Source organism: Ambystoma mexicanum, chromosome 11, assembly GCF_040938575.1.
Source record: "Ambystoma mexicanum isolate Mex_15411 chromosome 11, UKY_AmexF1_1, whole genome shotgun sequence".
Lineage (NCBI taxonomy): Eukaryota > Metazoa > Chordata > Amphibia > Caudata > Ambystomatidae > Ambystoma > Ambystoma mexicanum.
This window is the reverse complement of record NC_090934.1, coordinates 1469657643-1469682832: the sequence shown is the minus strand read 5'-3', so window position 1 is coordinate 1469682832 and position 25190 is coordinate 1469657643. Positions and strand designations below refer to the sequence as shown.

At 43.8% G+C, this 25190-nt stretch overlaps 1 protein-coding gene across 5 annotated transcripts in view; it reads left to right on the top strand.

Annotated features, from left to right (window-relative positions):
• Positions 1 to 25190, top strand: part of TP53BP1 (tumor protein p53 binding protein 1) — a 429855-nt gene that overhangs the window by 105353 nt on the left and 299312 nt on the right. For all 5 annotated transcript variants that reach the window (XM_069625154.1, XM_069625150.1, XM_069625153.1 and 2 more), the window contains exons 4-6: positions 11216 to 11303; positions 12019 to 12098; positions 14382 to 14525. In XM_069625154.1, coding sequence (XP_069481255.1) covers positions 11216 to 11303; positions 12019 to 12098; positions 14382 to 14525 — 312 coding nt within the window. The remainder of the gene's footprint in view (positions 1 to 11215; positions 11304 to 12018; positions 12099 to 14381; positions 14526 to 25190) is intronic.

Here is a 25190-nt window from a genome sequence, read left to right as displayed (position 1 = left end):
ATGGGTGGTTTGGGGGGGACCCCCCCAATAAAAAACGTTAGTATGTGTGACATTTTACATAGTTATTTTAACATTGGTTTTTCGATTTTTTTTCGACATTTTATTTTCGAATTAATGACTTTTTCTATTATATGTATGTGTTTTCGACATTTTTGAATTCGACATTTTTTTTCGACATTTTTGTAATTCGACATTATTTTTTCGATATTATGACTATAAACCAAAAATTACTTGTAACAGAAGAATTACTTTAGGCAAACACAATCTTTTAAACGGGGATAGCCTACATTTTCACGACCCCGGTAGGGCATCTCTGCCCCCTGTGTATAGGATTGGACGGGGCCTGATTTTACCTGGGTTGGCTCATAGCTGCATTGTTGTCTTGTCCCCAGCCACCTATTAATATCATCCATGATTCTTTTTGAGTACGTTATATGCTGCGAGACAATGTAACCATTGTTATGGCAACTCGTTTCATTATTTGATATCAAATTAAGTTTGGCTGTTAGGTCCTCAGGCTTCAAATGATCTGCACTAATATTTGTTAGAGAAAGCTATGGCTTACTCTTGGGTTCCATATCCCTTCTACATTCTTACATGGAACTGTTATGAGTAGAATGTGCTTCAAAGGTTTGCAATTGTTGACACTTCTTTCTAATGTCATGTTACTGTGATCCTAGCAGCAGGCGCTGTGCTCTGCAGTCTTAAATAAAATACTTACCTTTGCAGTGGTCACCTTTTCACTTACCCCATCCTTTTGATTTTTGTGTCCTTTGTTTTGTACTAGGATTTTGTGATATTCGGGTTTATAGAGGCCATATCCACTATGTAGTTTGTGAACCATGTTTCAGCAATAAACGAGATGATTTCATCATTGCTTATAAGGGTTTGTATTTTGACCGATCCGGCATTCACCATAGTAATTTTAACGACTGGATACGTAATGTTTGTTTCCCTTGCGCTGTTGGCATTTGTAGATGCATTAGCAACATTCCTAGCATTAGTAGCTGTGCTTACGCATTTGTCTTTGTACTGAACTCTACAGCTTATGGTGGGGAGGAGTGTTATTAAGTATGTTATGTTATGAGCCATTAATAGACTATTAATTTGAATCACATGAACTTGGCACTGGACTCTACGGCTCCGGTAAAAATCTGTTTATGGGATGCAGTGAAAAAAATTAAGTCCAAAACCAGAGTTTTGGAAACAAAATGGTGCAAAAAATATCTAGAGGTGGACCAGTTTCTTTTTGAAAGTGCATTACCTCAATAGCATCAAGTCATTTCTGTTGCCAAAAAGAACTTTTTTCTCCCCACCAGAATGAGTGAAAATGCCAGTAAGGGGCGGAGCTTTATTCAAAGTATTGGCGGATTTTCATCTCCTCCGGCTTTCACTAATAATATGAAACTATCTTCAGATTTATGTCACGATATCTAGAATTTCTTTTGTAACAAAATCCCCAAAATAAGGGGCCTTCTCAACCCAACTTGTACCTACGAAGAGGTTTCCATAATCAGCAATACCGCCTCCGCCACCGAAGTTGAGACCACCTTCAAACTCTTCAATGGACTCCATTCCTTCCTCACTTATTTGTGAACATACTTGCATATTTGCTACCCTCTTGACTGATATTACAAAGCCATCCTTTAGAGAGAATGTGTTTACCGGCTGCCTCAAACTGGCACCGATTCTGCATAGGATTTAAAAAAAAAAGAGAAAAAAAACCCTAGACCTGGCAAGTACAGCCCACTATATGCTCATAGCTAATCTCTCTTCAATAGCAAAAATCCTTGAATCATTTGCTACTGTAGGGATTCTGAATTTTCTGTTGACTTTCAAACCTCTGAGGGACTATTGATCTGGGTTCTGCCCGGGTCATGGAAATTAAAGCAATGGTTCGGTCAGGAATTTTATTGTCCCTATGGTTGGACCATGTGATTTTAATAGTAATGCGATCGATCATACAAACGTTTCCTATGCACCTTCCCCGAGTTTTCGTCTCTTGAACACAAGCCAAATCAGGCAGCAGGGTGTGGCCATCTTGTGATAATCTTATCCCTTGCAGCATCGCCCTGGGTGACCTGCTTTTGCGGCACTTAATCATAGCCCCCGCCCCTGAGCCTGACATTACCAAATCATTGATATTCTCCGCCTCTCTCCGTGACGTTACTGGGCAGCGTAGCCAAACGCGCCCAGTCGTCACCTACGCGACTAGACTCGGAACCTGGAAAACAACACACATCGTCTCACTGCACAGCGCGTCACTATTAGGAATATGAAACTGTACTTTAAAATGAAAATACAAGACTGTACAATTGGTAAAGTACATTTATTTAACATTAAATGTTTCGATAACATTCTGCGTCTGACATAATCAATCGAAACAGAACTTTATTTCTTTACTCTCGTTCCGCAAATCTGCAAATGTTTATCGTGAGTCACGCGCTGTTCCTTTTGGGTGCACAGGGTGTTCCTTTTGTTTAATTGAATCACTTCGGTCGCACAGTGAATTGCAAAGCTGGTGCATGAACGTGCCACTACACCACTGTAAAAGTTATGTTGCTCCTGATCGCTGGGACTGCATACGGGCCAATTGGACCTTCTGTCGTCCCAAAAGTCGGTTAAGTAGATCCAGTGATTGACATGTAGCTGCAGCTGGCAGTTTAAGAACTCATCGTCGGGGTCTGGAATAGATGAAAATCGCAGAATGGCACGATGTACATGTTTGCAAAAGATAAAAATAGAAATGTGTCTCAGTAGCCAATCTTTATTACAGTTAATCATTTTTTTTTATTAGCGCAGTGGTGACACAATGTGAACTGAGAGAATACAACGTGGAATACCATAGTACCTCGCTATTTGCTTCCGAGGATAGTGCAATGGAGTATGTTGAGCTCTAAACGTAATGCGTAAACTGGGGCAAGAATACGAGGTGCACAAACTATGTAATGATTTAGTAACGTAGAACCAGGGAGAAACGAGCGGTGGTCTACATGCGTCTCGGTGCTGGCCTGCCCGTGTGCCCAGCAGATAGCCCAGCACACAAAGGTTGCACTAGCACTTCATTGCAATATGCAACACAGAACGAACAAGTACAATGTGACCCTGCAATAACGGTCAGCTATTCGTATTTAGACTAGTTCTGGTATGAAATCGTCTAAAGAGAAACTTACATTATATTCGGCATTTCCATTCTCTTTTTGCAATGCAGACCATTATGCAGACTCCTCCGTTCGAGTCAACGATTTTTCATAAACTGAATTTATATGTAACTAGGTGCAGTTTCGGAATGGAAAACCTTATCATATCATACTTTATTACACCCCCCCCTTCAATTCAATCCCTTTCGGAATGGTCCCTACCTCTAAAGGTAAAAAAACAATAGAACCTTATACTGTGCGCGGGACGCGTGGGCCTCCCCAGCTCCCAAGCAAAAATTCAAAGCTGGCGACCTTCACTCACAATGAACATGCATTCTTACTTTGCAACATCCTGTGTCAACGCATCCTTGATAACATGAATTTTGAAGCACGTGCACAGGAAATTTGGGGCTGTCACTGCTCGTTGTTCGTGGTGCTGCTGACCTGTAGGTGAAATTTGCCAATGAGAGAATGCCTCCTATTCCCAAATTATAGTCGGTGTAACACAAAAACTGAGTCAATGTGTCTAGTGATAGGCCCACCTCTGCTTATCTCGTGGCCTCCTACCCCATGGCAGTCAGTACTTCTTGCGTGCCTAGAATGTTTTGTGGCCTAGGAATAATACCTTTTCTAAGACAAACAGATATTCAGCTTTTTGCAGGAACTTTATGTCAAGGCAAATGCCAAAACCCAAAGATTCTAACACACTGTTATCCATAGGTCATTAACATGAAAAATGAATGTCCCACAGTAGCTCGACTAAACTGTGAAATGTGAAAGCAATCGTAATAATTGTAAAATAATTTTTATAAAATGACTAAGAGGATAGATTTCAAAAGACAAATCGCATACTTTATTTGTACAGTTTATAAAAACAATTTTTGCAAAAATAAAAACGAATAGTAATCATTCATACCGTGTTTTGAACGATTTAACAAGCTCTTCTTTGGGTGGACATGGCACGTTGGCAATGTTTGGTGGTAATGTATGTGTGCTTTGAACAGATTTGTGCGCAATTCCATGAGTATGCATCTTGAGGACCTTAACAATAAGATCTTTCACAAAATCGAATTCCATTACCTCATATACTGGTTTGACAACCCATTTTTTGCTTCTTTTCGTAAAGGCCATATTGTAGCGAAGCATCCCTAAGTTTCCTGCGGTCCTAGATTGTTCCCGGCCTACATTCTCGTTATGCGCTTATACCGCTAGTAAAGTCCTCGCTTTCATTCCTTGGCTGTCGAAATGCAATCTCTTTGGCCTGTACTTTAGGCACATATTGTGGAACACCTCCAAATCTCCAGTGTGACAGAATTCTGCGAGTCCCTTCAGATCTCTTGATAGAGTTTTATCAAACACAATCTTCTCAAGGGCTTTGTGTGGAGGTGAAGATGGAATCAACCACTTCTTCTTCCATGCCTGCTCTGGGGACAAAGGGCCATGTTCACATTGGTGGAAATGTTGGTTTTCTGTCCAGTGGTGAACGTTGGAACAGTGGTGCATTAGAGAGCGCCATTTTTCCAGTAGAATTTCCACAGACCCATCACATGTTTTGGAGCTCCACCAAAGATGGTTGCTGAAAGACTGGGACCATTGTGAAATACTTTCCAAACTTTTTTTTTTTCCCCTGCAGCCGAGATTTTTTTAATTTATTGATTTGGCAACATGCCATACATCAAATTGATGTTTAATATTTGGATACTGCTCTCTCGTTGTCTTGGCTATGGAAACGTGTCTGTCCGTGGCTATGAGGTCGATTTGCATTCCCTTCGATTGTAGATCTTCCTTTGATTTTCTAAAACCAAGTTTCTCCATGGCCACTGATGATTTACATTGGGGCACCTGCACGACCACCGGACTCACAATTTTCTTGCTTTCCATGTCCTGAAAATGGTAGTTGCAGTACTTAGCAGAAAATCCGGGGCTGTCACACTGTCCATCGCTAGCTAGCCTGAACCGTCTGTCGTAGAATGTACTTTGAATAGCCAATTGTTCAATTTTCCAAGCTTCACTAATGGCAGGGAATAGATATTCCCGTTGGTATTTGTAGTATTGTGTTTTAGAAATGAAATGTAGTCCCACAAACTGAAAGAAACTGGATAACTTCATGAAACTAGAGCCACTGAAAAGTAAAGCTGATGCACACAGATTGCCAGCTGGCAGTTTCCCCAGCATCGATTGAGCGGACCATGAAAATGTTTTATGTGACTTTTCACAGGTGGCATGTATTTTGAGGTTACTGCCTTTTGTTAGACGAGTCACGCTCACCAATGGCTTCCCACATACTTCCCCCTCGCACTGAATGCACACAGTTCAGCATCTTTTTAAGCTCCATCAAGCTGCTGTCGAATACTATGTATTTGGCCTCTTTTATTAGACTGTCATCCGGCAACACTGTTGTTTCGGAAGGAACCGTTGTGGACATATCAGCCAAACTGAACATACTATAGTGTCTGTTTCGGCGGTCAATAGTGTTGATGCTTCAGTCTCTGTCATTTCAACATCTGTTACTTGACCACGGATAGGAGAAAACATCAATGTGGACTGTTTTTTGGGGGGCATTTTTTTGGCTGGTGTCGATTGTGTCAAGTGCTCATCTAGTAATGTTAAACTATCATCTATAAATTCAATTTCACCTTCCTCTGGCGGAGCTGGCGCATTGTAGCAATGGTCCAAAAACACTTTGCTGGAATCGCCCGTCATATTAAATTAATTTTCTGGCCATTGGACATAGGCATCTTGAGTGTGAACACGTTGCGCCTCAATTAATAGTTCCTCCATGGTGAAAACAGTTTGGCAAGCAGCATCTGTCATTTGTATCGCTGTCTGTGCCTGCATAGTCCGTACTCCATCGGGCAACTACAGGACAGATGGGGAAAAGGGATGTTCATTGTAAATCCTACATACAGTGTTGTACAATTTACATTAAAAAAAAAAATTGCCATCAATATAAAGTGTTTACAACTAACCTTATTTTTATTTCTTTTCTTTGAAACCTTCTTTACTCTAACATCAACATCAGCAAGCTGGCGCACCGACTCAGATCCACGTGCCTCTGGTTCAATATACGGATCTTGTATACATCCCTACAAAAAATAGTATCCATACAAAAAAAGTCATTTGCATTACACATACAATTAGACTGGCTTTCTTTCATTAGATGGTACTGTCAGTACGCATACCTCTTGCTCCCGACCAACTGTAAGGGCTGGTTCCGGAACAACTACAAGGGATAATGTAATTGTAGAGGATGCCTCAGCATCTCCCTGAAACGTAGTACTTGCATTAGTAAGGACGGAAATATTGGAAACTGGACACACAATTTGGAAAGACGACAAAGATACATATCAGTAGTAAAGTATGAATGAAACATTGGGTAAAACAATTACACGATGTGTAAATATGATCAGATTATCTTGTCCAATTGAACTGTGAAGACCCATACCACTGGCACCGGATCTACTAAGAGAGATGTTGCTATTGTAGTGGACGCTTCAGCATCTCCCTGAAACTCAGTACTTGCATTAGTAAGGACGAAAATATTGGAAACTTCACACACAATTTGGGAAGACAACAAAGGTACATATCAAACCACGAAAAACATTTCGTAAAGCAATGATACGTTGCGAAAATATGATCACGTTATCTAGAATTCCGTGCTTAAAACCAGTCTGGAACAGAATAGCTAGGTAAGATTACCTGATACGCGCTGGAAGTTGTTGATGAATCCAGGCAAGACATGGATGTTGAATCTTGTTGCTTGATATTGAGTGGATAGTCATGGAGTTGTAGAGGGAAAGTGTTATTCGATTTAGAAATTCCAACATTAAAAAGTGTCATGTAAGGAGACTGAAAACGAGAATGTAAATGGATAATACAGCATGGCTATCGGTCCCCATAAATCAATTTTCTATGTGGGTTCTAAAAAACGACGACTGATGTTTAGCAAAATAGTCATTTTTTAACCAGCTATTCAATCACATAAATATCGGAAGTATTATAAGTGACATTTACACCGAAAATCTTGGCGTAAAGTTACATCCGGAAGCGTGTCTCACCTGTGGCGGCATGCAAACGGATAAAGTCGGAATAGCGTTTGGTAGCAATTTTGGAGTTCTTCTCAGTTGATTCCTCTTTGTGTAGATGGATGTGTCATATATATCCGGGTTGAAGTGCAGGCTGCAGATGCGGTATCGATGACCCCTCTTGTCCTCCAAGACTTGTTTGACTCTACTTTCAAGCTCTTCCGGTGGATATCCGCAATGTCTGACCCATTCTCTTATTCGATCAACAGTCTTGGGGAATACATGCATTGTAATGCCTTCGGATTTGTCATGGGTCTTGGAAGGGCAACCGAAAATATAACATGCAGGCATTGTTGTAAATTCTGCAAAATAAAGGTCAACATTAATCGAAATTTATTTTGCATAAAAATGTGAGAAAGAAGGAATTGGACCATACATTGTTCATTGCACGCTTTCTTTTGGGCACCATAGCAAAATCAGTGCAGCGTGGGCGGCTGTATTATAGGATAACTTTCACAAACAATTCATTGATGTGTTGAAAATCAGAACATGTTGCTCGTCCCTCGAATGTTCTATTGTACACGAAAAGGAAACATGCTTACACTATAGACACGCTACGCGAAGGATGCAATACCATGCCAATTGACTTTGATGAAAATTGATATATCGATAACATGACAAAAGATGCTCAAATCAATAGCAATGAGACACATTTGAGTATGTTACTTCGAAATAGATATACAATTTACAAATGAAGGAGATATGATTAGGATACATGCCCTTACCTTGAACAACAAACAGTTAGATTCAGCAAGCAGAGTAATTAGTGGCAGGAGAACAGGGAGATGTTCACACGTAGCACACTGACAAGTTCACTCCAAGCGGTCACAGAGTAGCATGTTCACGAGTTGACTTGCAGTGCTCAAAGATGTTCACATGGTAAATATCAAGTGGTTTATAAAGAATACCAAAAAGGGGTGTTTTACTGAATGAATGACGTGTATATGTCGTGGTATTAATTGTGTTGCAGGGCCGCGGCCTCCTTGAAGGGGAGCCTGCCTGGAGACACGGGGTCTGAGGAGGCCATGTGAACTATGGCCCCTGGGCGTAAGATACCTTTTGAAGTGTACATGTTGTTTGGCACCTTGGCCGTTTGCTCCCCTGACAGCACCCCATTGCAGCGTACATCCACTGGTGCGAACTGGCTTTGATAGTGGGGGTGGGATGGATGGGCCGGGAGGCGTGCAGACAAGGCAACGGAACACTGCGGAATGGAGACACACTTGATTCACTTAAAAAATGAAACCACCATTAATAAAAAAATATGTTGTGTTTATATTAAACATTGTAAAGGTCTGGTTGCAGCTCAGCGAGGGAAAATCCCCTGTACTGACCACTGCCGCTGGGGAAAGTTTGTCTAATGGCACCAACGACACAGGTGGGTATTACTCGTCGAACACGGTATCCAAGCCTCCCATGAAGCCACCGTGTGTACGAACGATAGGCCACCAGCCGGTACCACCTGTGAGAGAGAAAGATACAAACTGTTTTTAAATGACCATGATAAGTGTATTAAACCTTAGTTGTCAATGACAAATCTTGTATCCGATGGCATTATTGCTGGGACAAATGCTAACTAGACACTGCACAATATTGAACGACTTTTATGCGACTTTTAATGGAAAATTGCAAGACTAAACTGATATGGCATTGATATATTGAAGTTATGAGAATATAGGGGACAAACATGAAATAGTAGTGGCCTGACTGACATCACAACCAGACTAAACTCACTCGTTACTTGGATTACGAGGCCGAACTGTTGCGTGAAGTTCGTGCATAAGCACCATCAAAATCCTCAACACGGACCATGTGAGGCAGACTGCCGTGAAGTCTGGCAGCTCGGTAACGCATTGCGGCTGTGGATCGCCTTGCGATATGTAGGACAAGCATCCAGAGTTTTCTCGGCAGCAGCAGTTCTCCTCCTCGGTTGGCATTAGCGTGCACCGATTGCAGGTACACAAGGTGGAAACGCCGCCCATGCGACTAGGCCCAGGCTCTTCATCTGTTGAAACGTCCGCCCAACTGTTGTCCAAATCCCCATCGTTTACGCAGCTTTCTCTTTCCAGTAATTCCTCCTCGGAATACTCGGGCTCGTACAGGTAGGGCATTATTGTAGCCATTGTGTGGTAAACAAACGAAAATAATTTATAGCGGTGGTACTGGTATCTGTTCACACGGGCTACAAGCAACGAAGGTAGCTGACCAGAGTCACAAAATACTCAAAGAAATACAGAGTGAGGAATGGAATAGAAAATCTGCTGTTGTGTGTTGTGAAACGGTCTGTTTATACTTATCTAGGAAAGAGGCTTCCTGCCGTTTCCATGGCGACACGTCATTAGCTGAGGCGCAGAGAATGTTGACACGAGACGTGGTTTGGCGTTCTGAAATGGGCGGTACGCGTCTAGTGATATCAGGCTCAGGGACGGGCACTATGATCTAGTGCCGCAAACGCAGGTCACCTAGGGCGATGCGGCAAGGGATAAGATTATCACAAGATGGCCGCGCCCTGCTGCCTGATTTGGCTTGTGTTCAAGAGACGAAAACTCGGGTAAGGTGCATAGGAAATGTTTGTACGATGATCGCATTACTATTAAAAACACATGGCCTAACCATAGGGACAATAACATTTCTGACCAAACCATTCCTTTAATTTGTCAGGTTGGGATTTGCTGCTTAAATCAGCCCATCAGGGGCAGTGCTCCCTGGTGTACTTAATCTCGCAGCGGCCTTTGATCCGGTAGACCATGGAATTCTGATCCAGTGACGATATCTGTAGCTCACCCTGGGGGCGAATACACAGTTATCCTCTTTCTTAACCGAGAGATTACAAAATGTTTTTTTGGACTGTATTCTTAGGACATCTGATACGACAATATGGAGTGCCACAGCATGTCTCGCTGTTTTGCAATCATCTATATGTGTTTGCTTCTTTCTAAAACAAATATAATTCAGGCCATTTAAATCCCTAGTTTGCCATCAGCTTTAACTTAACATGTCTTCCAGCAGTGCTAATCGGCGCAGGAGGTTAAATTGACAGTGCATGCTACACAAATTACCCCACTCATTCACTCAGTTGGGTACGAGCTGATTTTCAGGGATAGTTGGTCTGATTTGTGGCCTCCCGCCGGCTCATTGCTGGTTTAATTGTTCCCCATACTTGAAGTCTGAGGGAGACGAAGATGTTCCTGGTTTAGTGTATGTATTGGGGCATTGGGCTACCAATTTCTCTAGAGATTGAAATGCTTTTCAAAGGCGTTTAGCATTTAGTTGCTTCGGCCAGTTTACACTGTTTTCAGAGCATTTGAACACATGTTGAATGCTATCGTTGCCAGCTGGGAACTGGGACTTTTGCCACATCTAAATGCTTTTTTAGAATAGTGGATTAGAAGAGGATGTTCCTTATCAACTGTTGAAAGTTAGTCGGCATCTGCTATTGGGGTGTTATGAAAGAGAGTTTTTATTTCCGTTTGTTACTTTTATAATTTCTTTTTCGGAATGATGGGTGATTTCAAAGCTTTTACAGAGGCAATAGGTCAGGAGCAGTTGTTCCATTTCTGGGTAGGAGTGTTTTATGCTATTGGAGTACAGGGCTATGTAATGGTTTGCCTGCTACGGTCTTCTGGATGTTTTCTGTTTTAAGCTAGGCTAAGACTGGTTCTGTAGTTAGGTAATCAAGTTGGAGTAGGAGCTGTTTCTGGTTGGGTTTGCTAGCTACTTTGAGATGGAAAGATCTGGGCAAATATATAGATGAATAATTACAAAGCAGAGATCTGAATTTCTGCGGTAGCATTTCCTCATGTTTACCACACAGACATCTTGTAAATATTACTTTAATTAGTAGCGGGTGTTGCTCACCTGACAAGCTCCAGTTTATTTCATATTCTGCAAAATAACATACTGTGGGGTAGGCGTTCTTATCCAACCTCATTCTTTGAACATGATTCTGAAAGTTTACCTGCTTACTAAAAATGTCTTCTCTGCCATCAGATCCCATGGACACATCTCCAAAATCAGACCATATTGGACCTCTCAGCCAGGTGATTGACAGGTTACCCTGCCCCAGAAACAGACTAAGGTACAGTTCAGAGCATTTTCACTTATATTGGTCGTAAACATTCTTATTTAATAATTGCAGGGCATACTGTTGAGTGCTTTCTTTCTGAATGACAATCAGCAAATGTTGTCCTTCAGTAGAAATCTCTGGAAAATCTACACCGAGAATATCCTGCAGACTTTCCCTTGGTTTGCATGTTTTTCTCTGTTGCACTGGAGCATGTTGATTGGTGGGTTTTAGGTTTGCTTTTGTGGCCCAGGTTGAAAAGCTGGAATGGGCAGAGCGATACATCACACAAGGGAAAACTAACCAATCATTTTACATTTCCACGCGCTCCCTCAGCATTCTTGAAACATTTTGTTTTTACTTTAGACGGCCCTGCCAGAGAATGTGGCATTTACCCGTCATGCTTTATGCGTCAGATTGTCTGTACATCTGATTGCAAGCTGTACATCACTGAAAGCTGCTGTGAGAACACTTGAAGCACAGAATGTGGCTTGCGGTGGAATGAGTTCACTACCGTCTCCCTGGGAAGTATCTGCTCCTTGAACCCCTTTACAAGGGAGGATGGTTTTGGCGGTATTCCTCTTGTTGAAGCCCCATTTCAAGGTCTAAAAGAAATGGTGTGAGGTGCCAGTTGTGTTGAAAAGAGGGAACTGGGGCAGATATGGGTCCAGCGTCATGCCCTTGAATGTGTTTGTTTGATATTGAAACTGTTTAAAATATCTTTCCCTAGAGTTCCTGATGACGACTTTGAGCATGACAAAGGAGGGAGTGATGGTGACAAAGTCAGTACACAGTCACTGCCTGCTGAAGGTAATTGTATTTATTGAATTTCTAGAGCGCTTTCGCCAAAGCGCTATACAATTTAAAATAAAGCAGTACAATCAATGATAGGCAGTACCATCCATATAATGAGAAACGGTAAGCAATTATTAGAGAGAGAAGATGAGATCTGAGACTGGTTTGAAAATTCCATAGAGTGAGAGACGAGCGGATGGGGAGGTGCAGGGGAAGAGCGCTCGAGTGCTTAGGGGCGAGACGGGCAAAGAAACGGAAACAAGAGGCAGCACAAGGAGGTTTGGGGACAGAGAAAGGAAACCGGTTCTGTGATCGTAATGCGCAACTGGGGGAATAGAGTGATATCGGTGAGGAAAGATAGAGCAGGCAAGACCATGGATGCACTTAAAGACAATAGCGAGAAAATGATAGAGAAGACCAGATTCAAAAGAAAGAAGAGGCTTGGAGATCAGAGAAGGAGAAATGGAAGAACGAGGATGCAGAAAAAAGAGAATACAAATGGATGAATTATAGACACAGCCAAGGGGAGCAAGATGTGAGACTGAGTAAAAGGGCAGAGCAATAGTCCATCCGAGAGAAAATGAGGGACATGATAAGAAGCTTAGTCGCATGAAAAGAAAGGTAGGGACGTGCACAACTAATTTAATGAGAGCAAAGTGGCAGGAGCGGGCAGTGTTAGAAATATGGAGGGAGAAAGAAGGGTCGACAGCGACACCCAGGTCACGAGCAGAATAACAAATAGGAAGAAGTGATGGGAGGGGGAGGACAGATGGGGGGAGGAATAGTGGTAGCAGGAAAGAAGAGAACCTCTCTCTTGGATGGTTTGAAGTAAAGCAATTGAGAAGACATCCAAGATTGGATCTCAGAGTGCAAAGAAGAAAAGGAGAATAAGATTCGATTAAAAGAGCAATAGTGTATAGAGAGAAGAGGACCCAGAACTGATCTTTGTGGGACCCCAAATTTTCTGATAACTGGGTATTTCTAGAAGCTCTCCAACATGCACCCGGTATTGGCACCATTTGCGTGGTACTCCAATCCTATGCGATGTATGCCTAGGAAATCCTCAGGTACTCTCATGTAAAAGTTCCCATTTATTTCCAGATAGTTGCAGAAGATGTCCGCTGCTGCCCTCTAATGCCAAGCATAGATACACTCACGCCTCCTTCCCCCCACACATACCCTAGCCTCTGCCCCACCCAATGGGTTAATCGCAATGAAACGCAGTGTGAGGGTTTTTGTGAGATAAATGGTTTGCATTGCAAACGCGCCTTCCTCACAATGCCAGTGTTGCATCAATGGTGCATACTCGCATTGCTTTCAAAGAGCAGTAGAGCACAGAGAATCCTTCACTCAACATCTGCTTCTCCGCCAGCAATCTATGGAGTCAAGTCATATAATACTGTCCACAAACGAAGCTCTGGTGGGCCGCAATATACTACTTTTCAGACCAGGCCCCAGTCGCTGTAAGACCATTATGGTTGTGATGGGTGCTGTATAACTATTGATAACATAATCCATGCAGCCCAAACTAAAATGGGGCCTTTTGGGCTGCTGGAATGCTGTCAAACTTTTACATTAATCTGTTGTGTGTTGTGCTTTTTGCTGGTGTGGCAAATGAATGTTAATGGCTACTGACCATTGCGATAATTGACCACAATTTGTGTCAACAGTCGGACATTTCAGTAAACATGATGAGCTTGAGTTTAACACTGCATGCTTGGCTAGAATGTTGTTGCCCTACAGTAATGACCTGCCATTTGCATCGTTATGGCTCATAAACTGGCTTGTCCGTAATTACTACATCTATGTTTTGCAGATCCCTGGGTATGTTAAGTTGGTGTCATTGGTGGCCTTCAAAGAAGTTTGGGGCATGTCTTATTGCTGGCCGAACTTGACTTAAGGAGCTTTTGTCTTTTGCTCAAAAAAGGTGTACTTAAAACTGCGTTTCCCTAATATATGGAAATCCTGAAAAGGTTGTTGAAGCAGAAAATAGGCCTTAATCAGATTCATTGCTCATAATCCTCAAATATCCAGTGGAATGTTGATGGGCTACTTATTCAAAATCCTATGCTTGATTCAGCTTCAGAAATTTCTGGTGAAGACCATATCCAATGAGATTGTGTCCTTGCCTTTCTTTCTAAATAGAAATGTAACTTGTTTTTTTGAAAGTACATTGAAGCCCAGTGAAAGGTTCCCTTGTGTGAAATTGGTAATGTCTGAGAAATCTTGAACATTGTACACTCTCAAATTCCTGTTAAGTGTAGTGTTGCTAGACTCACACGTGCATCTTTGTTTTAGAGTCTGCTACATCACAGCTGGGGTTTGGCTTCCTAGCATTGTCTCAGAGCCAAGATTTGGAAGGACGCAGCACCTTAAATGAGGAAGACTTGTCCAAAGACCGTCCTGACCGGACTGACACCTCTGGGGATGACACAAAGGAAGGTATGAGCCCAATAGCATACTCAGTGTTCTGTTAGTTTGGTTATTAGGAGTTTGAGGTAGCAAAGTGAAGACTGGTTTGCAGAACCCTTCTGTACCAGTGCATTTGTGTCTTTTACAGACTCTAAACTGCATTAATTAAACCCTACAGCCTTGGGCTAGTTAGGATTCTATATAAGTACCCATATTCAACAGAATATTGCATGAAAAATGTTCCATTATCAAAGTGAATGTGCATTTGTGTTGCATGTAATACAGAGTTATTCAGAAATGCATATAACTGTATTTGATAGAATCAACTTCTTGAGTTTCAGGATGAAATACATTCAGCCAATCATTCACTTGATGCATCCTAAAAAAAGATGATGCAGTTAAACTGCGTTAGACTTATGCACCCAGATGTCCCCGGGCATACGCATATATAAATAAAATGAATGCAAATCACATGAGTAAATAAGCCGGATATTAACAATTTTCTGTCTAGAAGAAGTTAGAGTGCAAAATAATCTTTCGAATGGATTGTGTCCTCCCATGTGTTTCTCATCTTATGATAACGCCTTCCAGCGTCAGCTGCTTCGGAATTTCTTTTTTGCGGTAGAGGGCGATGTGTGTTGTTGTCGACTCATTGTCCCTCGAAGGCCTCCGTCCCCTCTCGAGGCTGACGTCATCGACCGTATATATAGAACGCACTGCACCTGTTACTTCAGTTCTGTTTTTCCGCTAAAGCTTAGCTTCGGATATGGCATGGTTGTTTCTGTCGAAACTAGGATTGTTCGAAAATGTCTACCCCGAAGACCGGGTTAAAAATATCTGTTGATTTTGGGTCGAAGATGTCAATTACCATGTCACGCTCTCGTTACATTCTACCTCGCATCACACTCATGCATCCACGACATCCAGGTGTTCCATTACACCCACAGTACCTGTAGCCCTCCTTTCTGTCAATCACGTGGGGAAGAGGGTCACGTGAGCAGCGGGTTCACCCCCTGGGCCATCGCATCTGTGCGCGATCAAACGAGCACAGGATCCGGTCATGGGACTCTCCATTTCTTCGGTGGCGTCTACCATGGCGCATGCGGGACGGCATCCGCGGACAGCTGCTTCCGCGACGCTGGGCTCGCAGTCACGTGTTTCCCTCGTGGATCATGTGACGCGGAAGCGTTCCCTATTTAAATGCTAAGCTGCCCGCGGTTCCTCGCTTCACAGCTGTTCCCTGGAGCTCTGTACGGCGATCAAGATTCATACCCGTTTTACAGATTTACGACTTCGGAACTCTTCCATGGATTTGCTCTGGTATTGCGCTTTTGTTACTCATTACTTTGACATCACGGATCATCGGACCTCGGACTGCTAACTCGGACTGCTTTGGAATTTCCTTCTTGGTCCTGTCGTTTCCTGATTTTTCTGCCTTTGGACATTCCAGGATACTGGCTCTGGTTTTCTTCAAGACTTCACTACAGGCGAGCTGGCCGGGGTTTATTCCCTTGGCTGCTATACCTCATTCCTCTGCCATCGGGGAACCTGCTCACGTGCCCCTCCCACGGAATGACACCCTGAGCCCTTGGGGTTACAAGCCACATCACCTCCTTTGCTAGGTAAGCTGGTATTGCTTATTCCAAGTGGTCTTCTTTGTACTGTGCTCATCTGGTGCTAATTGACGCTTTTCTTTTCAGTGGTCTTGGGGTTGTCAATGTTCCGCGGTTCCGGGCTTCGAGGATCACACACCTGTGGCCTCACTGGTTGCATAGAGAGTAATATTGTATTCTCTCTGTGCGGTAATTGTGGACGGAGGTATTCATACTCTTCACGACAATCAAATCCTGACATACCAACACTCACTGCATTTGTTTGTGGTATCTAGGCACCGACCACTGGATGGCTGACTGTCCTCTCATTCCATGACGGGAAAGGCACTCAAAGAACGGAAGGGGAAGCTCGCTGCAGGTAGGCCCCATCAGAAATCCGCTTACACAACACCTTTGAAAAGACGGGCACCAGATGTATCGAGTGGTGAGTCGCTGCTAAGAAAACGCTCTTGAAGCAGTTCCCGCCATTCCTCTTAATCATCGAGAAAGAGATTGAAGAAACAGTTGTAGGTCTCCGTCTTCATCCCCTGACTTCTCTTCTGAACGCAAAGTAGCCTGCCGAGGTAAGTCAGCTTTGAAAGCTGAATGTGAGGCCTTCAGGCTTCAAATGTTAAAGATCTTTGAAAAGGCGGCGCCTTCGAAGGAAAAGATGAATTGTCATCACCCTGTTGTTCCTACAAAGGCCGATAGAGTCTAAGAAGGCGCAACTTGCACGCACTCGAGCATGGGTGAAAAACCATTGATGTCGAAGGCATCTCAACCGTCGCCCTCGAAGGAAATCAAGAAAACTTTCAAACCTTTGCCTAAAAAGTCTTTCTCCTCTATTTTTGAGGAAGCAGAACCCTCTGACCAGGATACTCCACCATTTGGCCTGGAATATGGAACACCTAATATTCCTGAGGCATTAGTGTCTGAGGAGTCAAGGATACAAAACTTGTATGAGAACCTTCAGAGTGCAAGTGGTCTGGACACTTCCCCTGAAATTTAATTTGGTAATGATGACCCGTCTGAGCACGCTGAAGCATCATATAGACAACTCATGAATAGAGTAACTGAATACCTGGGTTGGGGGAGACCAGCTTCAGCCTATCAACAGGATGACCTAACGGCCATTCTAGACAAGGGTGCACAAAAAGACCCAGTTTTGCCGTTTTTCATACAGCACTACAAAAAAAGGGTCATGGCTAACTGGGACAAAAATCCTGCCGTCAGTAAAAATACAAGCCATGACTCTGAATACCTCTCGAGGCACCCTACCCCAGAAAGCCTTGTGGTGCAGTTCTCTACATCCACATCAAGACAGGCGGCTTACCCTACCATCCCTCCAGATAGGGATGAAAATCGTTTTGATGCATTAGCTAAAAAGGTTTTTTTCAGCCAGTAGTATGGCTCGAAAGTCCATCAAGGTCACTTGCTCTCTGGCCATATTTACCCACACCTTGTGTGACTGTATTTCAACGGCAGCCAAGCATATCCCTGAAGAAGAGGAGAGAGAAGGCTTAATGAATATTGTGAAAGATGGAAAGGACGCAATGTGCGAATCCCTCCAATCAGGTTTGGACTCTGCTGATAGTGTTAGCAGAGCCATGGCGGCAAGCACAGTAATACGCAGGTTTGCGTGGTTGAGCAAGTCTGGATTTGCACCAGATGTGCAGTCCAGGCTACTTAACATGCCCTTTGATGGCACACAATTGTCTGGCAGCAAGGCTGATGAACGCCTTGAGAAATCACAAAAGCAGCTGCCAAATCCCTCTGTCACTATAAGACTGCCTCAACCTTCTCACCCTACTGCACAGTCTTGGAGGGTAGGTCCTTTCGCTACGATTCCTCATTTGTAAGAGCGAGAGGCCAGGCCAGTCAAAGAGGCCAGAGAAAATTACCTTGTGGTGGATGAAGAAAAGGTACCAAGTCCGCCCAAGTAATGGCTACTTTACCCTTAGCCGCTCCTTCAAAACCACTCTGAGGCCTTAGTCCACAGGACTGCGGTGGGAGACAGGCTCACTCAGCATCTGGAGGAATGGCGGGGCGTTTCTTCCGATGCTTGGGCCTTTCAAACAGTAGCCTAGGGTTACTGCCTCCTCTTTTTAAAAAGGCCTCTGGATCATCCACCCGGGAGCCACTCGCGCAAAATTCCAGATCTGTTCCTCTTGCAGGAAATTTCCAGTCTGCTAGAGAAAGGTGCTTTAGAACCAGTACCTGTGACTGAGAGGAACAGGGGGTGGTACACACCTTACCTTTTGATCCCCAAAAAGGACAGAGGATTGAGACCCATCTTGGACCTTGAAGGACAAGTTAAAAATTGTTAACCTTTCTCAGATCATTCAGGACGTCCAGCTCCAGGATTGGATGGTATCATTGGACCTTCAGGATGCTTACTTTCATGTGCCGATCCATCACAACCACAGCAAGAACCTGAGGTTCGGCGTTGGTGGTTCTCATTATCAGAGTATTGCCATTTTGGCTGACTTCTGCCCCAAGGGTTTTCTCCAAGTTCATGGCGGTTGTGGCAGTCAGTCTCGGAGGGGTCGGGGGTGGGCGGGAAGATTCATGTCTATCCCTACCCGGACGATTGGCTGATCAGGGCCCGTTCTACTGAACAAGTCCTGGAACATCTTACAATTTGCCTGCCACTCTTTCCTCAGATTGGGGTTTTCCCTCAATTTCAAGAAGTGTTTCTAAGCGTGACAAGACAATGAGGGGGGAAAATAGATAGGACAATATACCGATCTTACTAGGCCTTGTGTCATTCAGATCGCGCAAGTATGGGGAAGAGGGAAGGGGAGAAGTGCCAGGGGGGAGATTAAGGGGAAGTGCAGTTAATGGTGGCTCATAAGTGCAGAGAGAAGGGACTGTAGTCTTGCAGATACAGACCCTTAAGTGCTGGGGAGCTCAGAGTCCGTGCAAGGACAACTGGACCTGCAGGAGTCTGGGGCCGAGTTCCGAGGGTGGCCAGGTGACCAGTGCGCGGACCAGTGATACCTTCCCAAAAGCTCCAATTCATCGCAGTGGTCCTGGATGCATCCTCTAGGAAAGCCTTGCCACCCTCTGGAGGATAGTTTAGGGACAACGTGCTCGCCTTGGAAGCAAGATGACACGGAGCAACACAGGTTCGATCCCCGGGTCCATGCTTAGAAACATCTGGGTATTAAGCATGTTATAAATAACCAATCCTATCATATCACCCAGAGATGAGGGCTCAACACATTCAACAGATGGTCACTGGATTTCAGAATACCCAGCATCTTCCGGCCTTTGATTTCCTAAAGTTGCTCGGCCTCATGGCATCCTGCTTTTTCTGGTGCCAGAGGCTTGTCTGAGAACGAGATCCCTCCAGTGGTACCTCGGGTTTCAGTGTTATCAGTTTGAAGGCAAGATGTCGGATCTACTTCAGGTTCCGAGCAGGGTTGCACAGGATCTTCTGTGGTGGGCCTTGGAGGACAACATTCTGAAGGGGGAACCTTTTTGGCAGCCATGGCCGGCGATAACAGTAGTTACGGGTACCTCTGTCACAGGTGGGGAGCCAACGATCTGCCGGCAGCGGTCTTTGGTCTCCGTCAGAGTCCAAACTACACATCAGCCTTTTAGAGCTGAGGGCAATCAGACTAGGGCTGAAGGCCTTTCTGCCCGCTGTACGGGGAAAGAATGTCCTGATAATGACGGACAACACGGTGGCCATGTACTACCCAAACAAGAGAGGTGTAGGGTCACTACCACTGTGCAGAGGCAATGCAGCTTTGGTTCTGTGCCATTCAAGAAGGAATCTCCCTGTCAGCAATTCTTCTAGCCTGAGAGGAAAATAGGGCAGCCGACGCTCTGAGCAGGCACAGCACAGTCTCCCACGAGTGGGGACTAGCTCAGGAAGTCCTTCAAGAGATCTTTGCCCAAGTACATCTGTTTGTGTCCAGAGTTGACCGGAAGTGCTAACTGTTCTGCTCCAGGGAATTTCCTCTGAGAGGAGCACTAGGGAACGCATTCGTAGTGGACTGGGAGTTTCTACTCCTGTATGCTGTGTGTTTCCTCTAGCCCCCCACTATTCCTCATGAGATCAGGAGGTTGAGAAAGTTTGGAAATCCATTAACCTAATTGCTGCTGATTGGGTCAGTAGGATGTGGTACCCAGACTTTTTGGACAAGTCCATCTGCCCTCCAGTTCATCTTCCGCAAAGAGAGGACCTTGTCTCGCAAGAGGAGGTGGGGGGTGTGTTTTCCATCCAGAGGTCAAGACTCTCAACTTTCACGCATGGTTTCTGAGAGGTTGAGCTATAAGGATTGGGACATCCTGGAAGACGAAATGGAAATATAGCTTTCGGCCTGAAGGCCGGCAACTAAATCTCTGTATTGTTGATGTTATAACAAGTTCTGCAGCGGGTGCAGAGAAAAGTGTGGTGTCTTTTTTACGCGACGCACCAATGGTGTTAGCATTCCTACTGCATCTGGCTAATCTGGTGCTCCAGGTTGGCACTGTCAAGGGATACTTGGCGGCGCTCTCTAATTTTAAGTGCACGTCTGAGCAAACAGCCAATTTTAATTAAATTCTTAAAGGGGCTCACAAATGTGTTCCCTCCAGTCCCCTTTGTGGTTCCCGTTTGGGATTTAAATTTGGTGTTAAAATTCCTCATGTGTGCTCTGTTTGAGCTGTTTAATTCATGCCCATTGAGGTTTTTGACATTGAAAATTATCTTTTTAACAACCATAACATCTGCATGCAGGGTTAGCAAGTTGTAGGCCTTGTCATGTAAGCCACTGTTTCAACTTTTTGTAAAGGAGAAAGTTGAACAATGTGGCGCGCCTTCACCACTGTGTGTATTCACTTTGTAACTCTTAAGTGCGTTTCCTGCAATTTTAAATTGTACATTACAATTTCTGTAACTAGCGTCTCGATGCCTATGGGTTTTGTGCGCTGAAAAGAATGCAAAAAAAATTACTTTTCTGCCGTAGGTGGTTTCTAATTTCCTCTGAAAATTGTATTGCCAACCTTTTACACTCCACCTCCTGGAGAAAGAAATGCTTCAGACTTGGCCTCAAAAGAGCTTTAAGCTTTTATATTTCTCGTTTGGCTAAACTGAGACAGGATGATCAGTTTGTTGGATACACCAGGTACAAACTGGGTCTTGCAGTCGCAAAGCAAACTTGAGCCCGTTGGATAATTGTATGCATTGCCGAGTGTTCTAGACTAGCTTTTAAGGCGGTCCCTGTCGCTTATGGGCCATTCCACCAAGGGGTGTGGCCACTTCATCTGCCTTGCAATTGGGGGGGGGGGGTTCCGGTACAGGACATCTGTGCAGCAGTCACTTGGTCATCTGTACACACTTTTTATAAAACGCTATAGTCTAGACTCTGCCTCGGTACAGGAGGCAGGATTTGGGAAAGCTATGCTTCACAGCGTTAATGAGAAACCTGAAAATGCATACTCCCTCCTCCAATACAATAGTGCTTTGTGAGCCTATTATAAGATGAGGAATACGTGGGAGGACGCATTCCATTCAAAGAACCAGTTACTTATCCCATGTTACGTTCTTTGGACTGGATGTTCCTCCCATATAGTCCTCATTGCCCCTTCCATCCTACACCACAGTAGAATGTTTGTGCATTACACCTTCGTTTTTGGAGTGCCTGGTCTCTGACCTCAAGAATGCCGGGTATCCTGTAAACAGAGGGTGAAATAACTGGGAACTGAAGAAACTGGTGCAGTGTGTGCTATATATACTGTCGATTACGTCAGCCTCGAGAGGGGACGGAGGCCTTCGAGGGACATCGAGACAATGCACAGCGCCCTCTACCTCGAAAGATGTTTCCGAAGCAGCTGACGCTGGAAGGAGATGTCATAAGATGAAGAATACGTGGGAAGAACATCCAGCCGAAAGAATGTTACCAGCGGTAAATAACTTGTTCTTCTGAGCTCCTCCTCCATAGATCTGGGTATACTTTTGGGATCATACTTCTGAATCCTGGGTACCTACTGCTCGATTCCTTGGTACTGTTTAAGTCTTCTTGAACTGCCTACATGTGTACACTCTTTCACATAATGTCTCAAGCCTCATGGTCGAGTGCGCAGGTAAAAGACCAGGCCTTTGGTATCTCTGAATATGCTTTTATTGATTGATGTTTGTGTTTACTTTGTAGCTAGTTTGAAGGTAACAGAGAATTTCATAAACCATCAGTGCCCATGCAGCGTGCAGCCCTGGTCTCTGAGCTTGTTGAGTAGCCATGTTTAGACTTTTTGGACTGAAAGGATGTTCCATGTAATGCAGATTAGAGTTGAAAAATTCCTGATTTTGAACGTTTGGCCTGAGAAGAAGGCACTGCTGCTGTGGGTTTCGGAAGGAAAATGGAAGTTGCTATTCGGTTGAAGGTTGTTTCTATGTGTGTGTATTGTAGTTTTGATTGCTGAATCTTGGAGAGAATCTGATGGGGGTCATGGCGTGCGATATAAAGGGCCTTGAAGGAGACGCTATGGATGGGATGAAAGGTAGCCAGTGAAGAACATTACATTTGGGTGAAATGTTATCTCCGGGTTTGAGATGCAGAAGATGTCTGGCTGCTAAGTTGTGTCCCTGCTGTGGTGTGTGTAGTTAGCATTACACTTTCATCTGCGCTTTATAAAAAAGAAAAATGATTCCTGCAATTCTGCAGCCAATCTACGGCAAATCTTTGGTCTTGTCAGTTTCAAGTAATAGAATTGCTTTTTTGCAGGGCTAAGACAATGCTCACTAGTCCTCTTGAAATCTCCTGCCACTGCTTACCTTGAGGACGGTTTGGGGAAGTGCTATCACTTTTTTGTTGTTGCACCATTTCCATGTTTAAATGGGAGTCCAGCAGCCTGCCTTGTTTTGATGTTACTGGTTCGTCCTTCATGCTACCAGAGCAGGGACAGCCAGTCCCTTATTGTGTAGCATTACAACCTACTTTATGGACTGAGAACAAGGCACTGCCAATGTGGGTTTTGGAAGAACAATGAAAGTTGTGATTCGGGCTGTTTCAGTAGTAAATGGGTATTATTGTAGTTTTGATTGCTGGGTCTTGGAGAGAATTTGATAGGGTAGTGAGGGGGGAATCTCCCTTCCTTTTTATTTATAGCTTATTTATAGTCACCTTTCCTTAACCAATGTAGCTGAGACATACTGGTGGCAGCGGTACCTTATTTTGACACGTTTTGCGTACACTCTGTGCACCTTTTTACTGTTTTAACTGCAAGGTAACAAATGGACCACTAACCTAGTTAAGTCCTGATTTTGTTGGTCTCGCTTTCTTTGTTGGCCGTCTTCCACCTCGGCGGGGTAAGGAAATGGCCATGTATGATTATAATTTTCGTGGCTTGGCTAGGTAATTTGTGTGCTTGGAACTGGTTTGGACTGGGTAGGGAGCTCTAGACCACCAAATCAACAGCCATCCTAGATTGATCTCATGACTGCAGCCGCTTTTCCATGATTGAAGAGCCATTAGGTTTGAATGTTGCAGGACTTTTGATACGTGGTCTGGTGTCACTCCTTGCAAGTGCATATCCCGAGGGATCTGAAGATGCCCTGCTACTTTCTTCCCTCCACTCCAATATTGCTTTCTTCTGCCAACCATCCATTGCTACGCACTGTCCAGAGTAATACACAAAAGGGGTGTCCAGGATATTTTGCACTCAACTGTACATTCTAAATGCCTCTCACTCTCCCAGTTAATGCTGCACTGATGTTTGACAATCCTCACAGTAGAATTAAGACGGAATTTCATTTTTGGGAATTCTTTTGGTCCTTTTTAGGCTCGTCTTAACTTTTTGCCAGTCTTTTTTTTGGATCTCTGACCTCATGTTGGTGTAAATGGTCTGGCAATGAATATATGGTCCAAAGGCTAGGTGGGGTTGCTTCTTACACACCCTATAAGTGCCCTATGGTGATTATGTCAACCTAAATTTATTTATGAAATCGGCCGGTGGCAACTATACATTAGTTTTGGCTTCACACAGTGTGCAAGCAGATTTTTCACCTTGGTAGCCCAATGTAAAGTTTTAGTACCCTTTGGGGTACCAAACCATGTCCTATTCTTTGCCATTTCTTTTAGTGGCAGCCTATGTTAAGGGGAAGCACGAGACCGGTCTAAAATGGCTGCAGTGCACATATGGGCTTATTGTGCAGTTGTATACTAGTTGACTTGTTTCGGGCTAACCGGAGCAGCATATAGGATTTTCTGGAGCAAGAAGTTGCAACAACAGGAATGCCTCATATTCTCCATTACTAACCTCCAGTTACGAGTTTGTGCATTAGGAGCTTTCGGCAAAGGCCGATAACACTAATTTGGAAAGAAAACTTGAGTTACATTGGACGTTGATTTATATTATTTATGAGCCGAGCCCTGTTTAGTTTTGTTTACTTCATTCATTTATATGACGCGCACCGTACCCGGGGTTGCCAGGGCGCAAGCAGTACAGACAATGCGAAGCCTAGTTAACAGGTTACATAGTTATACACAGAGAATATAATTACATAGTAGTGCATGGAATAGGCATAGCTGGGTATATAGGTGTGCTATACAAAAAAGGGGCAGAAATGGAAAATATACAAGTGTATGTTCTTAATTAGTTATCGTTTGCTTTGAGCCAGTTGATATAACTGAGTTTGAACCTGAGGTAGGATTGATCTGCCCTGAGATGGTGTGGTAGGGAGTTCCAAAGTTGGGCCGCTTTGGCCTGGAAGCTATTCCCACCGGTCTTGGTTAGTCTAAATCTTGGAATGTTAATGCAGTTGGCATTGGTAAGTCTTGTGGGTCTAGTGGAGATTCTTCTTTGGGTCTGTTTACAAGGTAACTGGGGGCAGCATTGTTCAATGCCTTATGGGTCAAGGAGGCTGTTTTTAAGTTGATTTTGTTGAGAGTGGGAAGCCAATTGTTTTGGCGCCTTATGGCAGAGATGTGAGACCTTTTAGACACACCTACTGCCGCTATAAGGGCATTGTTTTGAAGAATCTGGTGTTTTTGGGTGATGGATTTGTTGGCGCCAATATATAGTGCATTGCAGTAGTCGAGCCTAGATAAAATCAAGGCTCTGGCTAGGATAATACAATTATCATCTGATAGAAAGGGTTTGCCCGTTCTAATCA